Source organism: Alligator sinensis, unplaced genomic scaffold, assembly GCF_000455745.1.
Source record: "Alligator sinensis unplaced genomic scaffold, ASM45574v1 scaffold611_2, whole genome shotgun sequence".
NCBI lineage: Eukaryota > Metazoa > Chordata > Crocodylia > Alligatoridae > Alligator > Alligator sinensis.
In genome coordinates this window covers 1,770,031-1,778,749 of record NW_005841869.1, presented here as the reverse complement: position 1 = coordinate 1,778,749, position 8,719 = coordinate 1,770,031, and the positions used below count along the sequence as shown (strand labels likewise).

The 8,719-nt window shown below is 57.8% G+C and overlaps 1 protein-coding gene across 15 annotated transcripts in view; it reads right to left on the bottom strand.

Annotated features, from left to right (window-relative positions):
* Nucleotides 1-6: 6 nt before the first annotated feature.
* DAB2IP (DAB2 interacting protein) overlaps nt 7-8,719 on the bottom strand; it is a 272,314-nt gene continuing 263,601 nt past the window's right edge. For 12 of the 15 annotated variants that reach the window (XM_014526707.2, XM_025193999.1, XM_025194013.1 and 9 more), the window contains 2 exons: nt 6,758-6,845; nt 785-2,262 (listed from right to left, as the gene is read on the bottom strand). In XM_014526707.2, coding sequence (XP_014382193.1) covers nt 2,095-2,262; nt 6,758-6,845 — 256 coding nt within the window. In that variant the 3' untranslated portion in view covers nt 785-2,094. Of the gene's footprint in view, nt 2,263-6,757; nt 6,846-8,719 lie in introns of all 15 variants that reach the window. The other 3 variants (XR_003092149.1, XM_025193972.1, XM_014526710.2) reach the window with 3 other exon arrangements.

The window sequence follows — 8,719 nt, the reverse complement described above, 5'->3', positions numbered from 1 at the left end:
TGCGCGCAGCCACGTTGTTCAGGTATCCAAGGACCGGAGCTGCCGCGGGTGCAGCCACCTCTGGCCCGGGCCGGGGTTTCCGGGGGATAGAGAAGCTCTTTTGGAAAAAAAGAAGCTTTAGGCTTTAAAACAATTTCTTCTGACATAATTTTTTTTTTTTTTTTTTTTTATGAGCCTGAGAGTTGCGGGACAGCATGGAAACACAGGTTTTGAGTGGCAAACTGCAGCTGCTAGCACGATGTAGGAACTGTGAAGCTGGAGGTGGTAGCTACGCTAGGCAGAATTCAGTGAGTGTCCTAGTCCCTTCTGACTGTACATTTAAACATGGCACTGGGGGGATCAGGACAAGCATAGAGTAAGCATATTACGCGCTTGGTGGAGGAGAGGCAGATGTCCTGTACACTGTACATCACATGTCTCAGTGAAATCATCTCTCTGGGTCTCGGTAGGAAAGACCTGCTCTGAGACCGGGATTCACAAAAGAACTAACTTTAAAAAAAAAAAAAAAGAACAACAACGAACCTGCACTGGCAGCAGGTCGGTGGCATAATCCCCCGTTAAGGAGGTGACCCCTCCGCTGAGCAACGCGCATCTGCATGTGCCGAATCTGCTTGTTTCAGCAGTTAGGAAAGTCTAATCCTGGCTTATGTCTGCACAGTGCTTCCTGACATGGGGGTTTGCGGTGGCTGCTGCGGTTCCTTATGACCATGTTTTACATTCTTCGAGGCGGGGAATTTCCATGCAGTGCTCACTCCCAATTTAAAGAGGACAGTATTCCAGAAAATGGGCTGATTTTTTTTCTAATGCATACTGTGAAAGAAAAGAAATACAATTACCAATCTTTATGGTTCTTCAGGGTCCTTGTTTTCTGTTTGTTTGTTGTTTTTTTTTTCTCCTGAATTATTAGCACAAATCTTTGCACAGAACAGACATCCCCACAAATAACCCTTTCCTCTTCCAAACCAGCAGCCACATCCTATGCAAACGGGTTCCTGCTTCCCCTGAGTCCTACGGGGGCTCTTTGCTTGAGCGGTTTGCAGGTGGCCCTTTGCTTGCAGCCCTGCAGCTCAGGACCTTGGGGAGGTGAGCCGGGGAGGGGTTTGCTCTGCCCCCTCGCAGGAAGCCTAGCAAGATGCTGCTCCCTTGCAGTGCAGGCCATTGCCCTCCATGCTTCATGCAGGTGGTTTTAAAGGAAAGGGAGAGGAGAAGCTGCACCTAGCGAGCCCCCTCCCCAGGAGCCCCCACTGCCCCGCACCTGCAGGCCGGGCCGCCCTGCCTTCGCTTGGCTTGTAATGGGTGGTCAAAGGAGACGGCAACGGGAAGGACCCGCGGTCCAGCTGCCAGGCAGCCCCCCTAGGTGTGATACGCGTGGGCTGAGCCTGGGAGCACGCGGGCCTGCAGAGGGAAAGCCTGGAAAGGACTCTGCGCCACCTCGTCACGTTGTTGGGCACCTCGAAGTGCTCTCTCCTGCTCTCCTGCCCTCTGCCTCGCCAGGTAGGCAGCTCCCCGGCCCTCCAGAGACGTTCGGGCTCTCTGCAAACGCTAGCTCTCGTGGGCGGAGGTTTTGCCACCTGCTGCGCACTAATGGGCGGGAGAGGGGCTCAGCACTTTTCCCAACCAGCCGCTAGCTTTCCCACCAGCAACCTACCTATTTAACACACTTTAACTAGCCTGATTGGGGCCAGGTGCCTGGCGCAGGCTTGGCCCCGGGCCCTTTTATTTCGCTTACTGGAATGACCAGGCCTTTATTACTTGCCGGGAAGAACTGTGAGGCGTGTCCTTTGGGCAGTTTGAGAAGGAAAAGGTTACTTTGCTTAAACATTAAACACTGACTTAAATCCAACAGTGACAGCAATTCGCAAATATACGGGGATTTCCTTATGCCACACATTTCACACAGCTCGGTCTCGCCGTCCCCTCGGTGCGCCGGCGTTGCGACTCCCGCAGAGGATCAGTCAAGTGCGCCGTCCGCAGCAAGGAGCTGGTGTCTTGGAGGGGGGGCGAGCAGCGGTTCCCAGACGCGCGGCAGCTCGCGCCCGCTGCTGCGCGGTCTCTCCGGCCAGGCCTCCTCTCCTGCAGCAGCGCCCGCCGCGGTCAGCAATTGCTGCTGTTTCTGAATTCTCCGTTCTCTGTAATCTGCAATTTAGTTGGGTTTGTGGGGGAGATCCCGTTACGTGTCTGCATGCTGTACCTCTCTTTCAGCTGAGTAAGGGCACTCATTAACCGTGCGTTGGCCGCATCCAGTGAAGCAATGCGTTTCTCCTGCGAGCAAACAGAAAGGGGGGAGCTTTCAGTGCAAACGCCGGCACCCACTGCGTCCCTGCCACCGCGTGGCTTGGCAGAGCGGGGCAAAGCCGGGGCCCGGTGCTGGTTCAGTGAGCCCAGGAGGGGTGTAGCTCCAGACACCGGTTCAAGGGGAGACTGAGCGAATGGGGCCAGTTCAGGCCAAACACCTCTCCTCCCTGCACTAGTGACAAGCCATCGGTGACAGCGCTAAACACGTGGCCTCGGGGACTGATGCGCTGAGCTTCTAACTGGGGAGCCCCGTCTCCGCCCTGCTCTCTAGACACCTGCTGGCTCCTGCCATTGCTACGGTGCCACTGGGACTCGTACGGGCTACCTGAAGGCTGCCTGTAGCACAGAGCCATCCTCCATCGCCCCAATTCTGTGGTGCTGGACTGAGCCAAGGGCCGTCGGCCCCTGACACGGGCTACTGCAGCCCTCTCCAGCCTCCGCCCATGTCCCGGGAAGCGGTCTGTAGCAAAGCTGACTCCTGCAGTTAGTTGGCTTGTTTTGTTGGGTGCACCTTGTGACAGACGGGTGTCCCCTGGCCTGGTGACAGACCGTGGCAGTGAAAACCTTGCCTGCTGGCCTGGAAGAGGGAGCTCAGTGCCACTAAATGGTCTGTCAGGTGCGTCTGTCCCATCGCGACCCTCGATGGAAACCGAGCAGCCGTGATGGCCAGGCTACTGCAGGGCCTCGCTGGGGCTGCCAAGCTCCCTGCTTGCCCTCCTAGGGTGAGTGGGTTCCTCTCCCGGCCCCTTGGCCAGCCCCTAAAGCCCCACGGGGGCTCGTTCATTATGTGCTAGCTGACCCCGAACCAAGCAGATAAAGCCGTTTCTACCGTTCTTCCACTATGCAGAAAGGCACCGACCGAGCAGTCGTGAGTCCCCCAAAGAGCAGCAGTCATGGCAAGGACACAATGCATGCTCCGAAACCCAGTTCTCCCCCTTGCATGCAAACGGCAGCGCCAAACTGTTCTTTTTTTCCTTGCAAGTAGCTCATTAAAATAAACTCGGCCACCTCCCAGGGCAAGAGGGGTGCCAGGTGTCTGGCTCTCACCAACTGCAGAGGTATGTGCTGACTTTAGGACCCTGCAAAGGTATGACAAGGACTCGTGGCTGGCACTGCAGCCCTGGCCCTGTCCAACACAGGTGCGTTACTTTCCTTTCCTGTCTCAGTTTCCCCCGCTGCAGAATGGGGATAAAAATCTAGCTCAAGCACACGCTGAGCAGACACAAAAATACTGTTTGCAAAGAGATTCAAACGCCTTATTTGCTGCGCACAGGCCATGTCTGGTTTGCTCTGCAGAGACCCCAGTAGGTTAGAGACACGGGGACTCGCTTTGCCAGCACAGCAGACACTCACCCCTTCCGGGCTGGCTTCACTCTGCTGCTCTCGCCCCCTTGGTAGCCCAGGGGTTCGAATAGTCTTTTGGACTGCCTCGGTAGGGGTTTACATTTCACTTGCCAAAGCTGGCGTCCCGCAGCCCCCCACAGCTGGGCCTGTTTTCCACTTGTGAGTCTGGGGCACCACGTTCGGGGTTTCTGAAGGGTCCCCAAACACGGATGGGGGGCTCAAGGCAGAGTGACACGAGGCTCTGTGGCAACCGCTGTCACTTTAACCATCGCCGCTTGTCAAGGTAAGACGGCGATTCTACCATCGGCCTGACCCAGGGCCGAGCACGGGCCGTGGATCCGTTTCGCATTCGCACGCAGCTCGCTAAAACGGCAAGAAAGGACCCCGTCGGATGGGGCCTTGCTGACTCGCATCTTTCCTCCCCGAATTCTGCGGGTCGCACCAACGCTTTGACATCCCCCCCCACGCCTTCCCGGCCTGCTCCGTCACGGGCTGCCATCTGTCTGAGGCACCCAAAGGCACCTCCGTCAGCAGTCCTGCGGCACAGTGCCACGGCCAGCCGGAGCAAAGCAAGGCGCTCGTTGCTGGAGGAGCTTACCTGGAGTTCGGGAGGGCTAAGCAACATGCCTACGCAGCCTCAGAAACAGCCGACCACAAGCAGACCTGCTGCCCACGTGGCCCGGGAGGAAGCCGGCGCTCTCACTTCCCTGCTCAGCCTCCAGGACCGAGTCCTGCGGCAGCTAGCTCTGCTCTCATACCTCCTTCCCTTGCCCTGCTAGTCTCTCCTGACCCTGATAACCAAGAAGCAGAGGCTTTTTCCAGGCCGTGTCAGTCTGATCTGCCTGCACATCTCCTGCCTAAAAAAGCCTCAGCTGTCGAGTGAAGGTTTGCAATACTGAGCAAGGTTAGCACTTGGCTTTCCATGCAGCATCTCTATCGGTACCTCGGTGAGAGAAGAAATACTTGCAGGTGCTGATGAAGTACAGACTTGGTCCCAGTCTGACGTAGCTGGGCCCAGCCCTACGCTCAGACCTCCACCCTGGCCCATGCGCTGGACCACCCTACCTCAGCCCATCAGACGCAGGCAAGCGGCTGGTTTGCAGGCTGCAGCCGACACATCTGTGCCAGCTGTGAGCAGACTCCCCGCTCTGTTCACACACTGGCCGTTCACACTGATTTACAAGTGCTGAACAAACCACTCTAGCGATTGCTTCCTTCTTACAGCTCTCCCTGCTGTCACCTTTTCCATGAGTTGCACAATACGCCCGTCAGGAATGGCGACTGAGCCGCTCAGCTACAACACTGGTACCTGGGTGCACACTGTCAGGCCACGAGGACCCTGATCACGGCTTGTGCGACCTGCGGATTCAGGCCAGATTCAGCCTCCGTTTCTCTGCTTTACGTCCTCCTGCTTGTTCGCAGCAGTAAGTAATGATGCACAAGAGGGGCTACAAAGCTGGAAGCTGACAGCCGTGTCAGCTAGAGAACTAACTTCTAACATTTGTGCCTGGGAAAGGATTTGCTGCCAACAAATTGTATTTGCTGCCAACAAATGGGAGCCATGTAGGTAAGAGCCCCACGCCGGCAGATTTTCCCCACAGTCCATTGGGAAGTCTCTGCACACAGCTGGATCCCACACCCAGCCCGCTAAGGCAACCGCCTGCCTTTAGCCTCATCCAGAGCCTTGCCCTTACACCCATCTCCCTCTGCTCCAGATGTGCACCCACAATGAGACTCTGAATGGAGAGGGAACATCTGGACCATAGTCCTCCTCTACACAGGTACTCTAGGGCCACCAATTTTTTAAAGGGTGCCTTGCTACACAGATGGAAGAACTGACTTTTAATGCCCCCTGCGATTTCTCCTGCAGAGAGATCCCTCTGCATCTGCCGCTGGGCTTTGATTATACTAACATCTGAGAGTCGGGGCAGCAGTGCCATCTTGTCTGCACACAAGAGAGGATCAGGAGGAGATGGGCTTTCAGCACTAATACTCAGTGCTGTTGCTTTGGTGGGTTTAAATCCTATCCGTCTAAGGCTACGGCAATGCTGAGATGCTCCTCTAATCCTCTAGATCCATTTCGGCCTGTGGTGTCAGAGGGGGGGTGGGCGCATCACTGCTAACAAGACAGTAATCCTGGCATGACCATAAAAACCCCACAGCCGAGCCCCTTTGTACCCGGGGGAACATGAAGGCAACCACGTCCCCTGGGCTGCAATGCAGCGCGTGTGCGGAGCCCCGCATCTTCCCTCCAGCCCCCCCGAGCTGGGCAGGAAGCGCAGACTGGGCACATCTCACCTTGTCTGGGCCTGGACAAGCTGGGTTTTCCTGAGCGGGAGGATGTGTCGGTGGCTTCGGAGGAGAAACCCAGCAAAGGTGCTGGTGCCCTGAGGGCTGGGACGGGTTTGAGCAGACTGCTGGAGCCTCAGGGAAAACTCAGTTTGCGGGTGACTGCTTCAGGGTGGATGCTGAACCAGGAGCCACAGAGAAGGAGCCCACACGCGTGCGGGCATCCCTGCTGGGAAGCAGGGCTTCGTGGCTGTCAAGCCCAGGCCCCTGTTCCCTCCTCAGTGGACTCTGTCCCACCCCCCAAATCCCATGGCCTGGTCCCCTGCCTGCCACCTGTCCCTGACACAGAGCAGATTCAGGCAGGACACCAGGAAAGCCTCCCTGCCGGTGTAGCTGGACTAGCTCACCGAGGGAGGTGGGGATCTCCATCCCATGTGAACGGTAACAGCAGGAAGCTGGGTGTAGCTGAATCCTGTCCTTGAGGGGGGTCACGGACCAACTGACCTCTCATGATCCCTTCCAGTCCCATGCCATCTTTTCCACTCCCCCCTTGCATGTCCCGCTCTCCTGTCCCTCTTAGATCTATTTTCCTTCTGCCCCCCACTCCCCATCCTTTCCGTCTCTCTTTCACAGCCCTGTGTGAAAGCAAATCCATCATGATGATCAGTGCATCATGCTGCAGTCCACCCCGGGGTCAGCTCGAGCACCAGCGTAGCACAGTGCAGCCACAGCCACGGCCTGGGCAGAGCGCGGCCCCTCTGGTTAGCGACCGGGGGCTCATACGTGGAGGACACGTGTGCTGTGGCGTGGTGCTGGGGGCAGCACGTACCTGTGCATCGATAATCTTCTGCTTGGAGTCCACGGCTGCCTGCATTTCTGCATGATCTTTCTTTAGTTCCTCCTCCACCGACATCAATCTGGCAACAAGAGAAAGGCGCGAGCTGTCAGCATCCGCGGGGCAGGCAGCGAGCACAGCTCCCTGCTGCAGCTTGGGCCAGACAGGGAGCCCTGGAGGCCGAAACATCCCCTTTGCACCCAAATCAAGCAAAACCCGGGTGGCAGCAGCACCACTGCCACCAGCACGCCCTGCACCTGCCTCGGGGGACAGGTCAGCCAGCTCAGGCTCCTTTCCCTCTGGCAGCATCTGCAATACAGCTGTGGGTCTACCAGAAACCAGGCTCAGCCCCACCAGCTCAACTCACAGGCCCCTCAGCTGTCAGCTGGTACCGGCTTCATTTTACCGTCACCCCAGGCTGGGGTTGAGCTACGAAGCCCCGGCCCCGCAGGTAATGGCTGTAGCAGCACAGCACTGGGCTTTGCTCGCCCCCATCTCAGTGCCACGGTGCATGTTACACCTAGCACACGCTAAATGCACTTAAAATGTGAGCAGGAAGACGTGTGCCAAGTGTGCTCATGTTGTAAAGCGGGGCTGTTAGTCTGGTACAACCATAAACCAGCCTCCCGGGGTGAAGGGTATATATTACTTCCTTGCTCAACACCAAAGGAAGCAAATCTCTACCCGGAAAACAGGCGGTGTGCAAGGCTGAGACAGGGCAGGGGAGGGCCACTGTGCTGCACCTCCCTCCCCAAGGGGGTAGAGCTGCCCAACACTTTCCTTGGGCATCACAAAGCACCAGAGACCCAGGGGACCCGGACCTGCGCCTTTCTGGTCGGGGAAGGACAGGCACAACCGCCTGCCCGGGGACGCTTGCTAGCTAAAGCAAGCAACAGATGCACCCAGCCATTTCAACGCTGCCGTCTCCTGTTCTGCTCTGAACTGGTCAAGAGGGCCGGGGGGGGAGGGAGAGTCAAAGCGACCGATTGCAAGAGCAGAGCTGGTCAAGCTGCTCCAGTGCCTGGCACCGGGATGCTGGTGCCCATGTACCTGTGGGCTGGGGACATGCGGGAGGCAGACAGGCTATTTATGGCGTCGTCAGGGAGCTTGCAGGGGACAGCAGTGGTGAGCGGCCCGCAAAACACTGACTACAAGGACGAGCTAGTGGTGTCACTCAGGCTACTGAAAGTGTGCCCGGGCAAACAGTAGAAAACCGTACTGCCATGGGCCCCGGGGAGCTCGGCTGTCTCCAGCTTCGAGTACTGTTCAATGGACCGTGAGATCTACTGATGTCTTTGTCCCACCAGCGGGTGCACAGAGCAGCACCCTGCGAGTCTGCAGCCTGGGAAGCCCAGACGGGCCTGGGGACCAGACCAAGGGGGCTCTGATCCAGTGCTTGGGACACGCTCCAGCGTCTCTGAAATGCACCCCTGGGCCAGCACGCAGCACGTGGAGCTCACGCCCTTCCCTGCTTATTCTTTCCTGGATCCTCGGCTCAGGGCCCGCTGCTCCTCCCTGGACAAGAAAGGTCCTAGGTGCTGCACCGGGGATGGGATGGCGCAGCAGGAAGCTGCAGGGCACTGCTCGACCCTCCATCTCCTCCCCGGGAATGCGGCTGCATTGCTTGGGAAAGGCCCGGGACGGGTTTGTAATAAACCACGTCACACGGCACTTCGCAGCCGGCCTCCACCGAGGGCTGGCTCCACCTTGGCCAGGGGCTCTGCCACGAACGGAGGATACCAGCCTACTGCTGCTACCAGCCGAGAGTCCATCCTTCAGCCCAACAGGCCGGTGCTGATGGCGCTTGCATGATAAGGCTTTGTTCAGGAGAGCCCCGCCTCGAAGGTGACACTGGCCCTGAGGGGACCCAGGCTCCCAGCCCCAGGGAAGCGGCTGCAGCCCTACCCCACCCCCCACACCGGGTTCAGCCGCCCCAAATGAAAACTACCCCCCCGC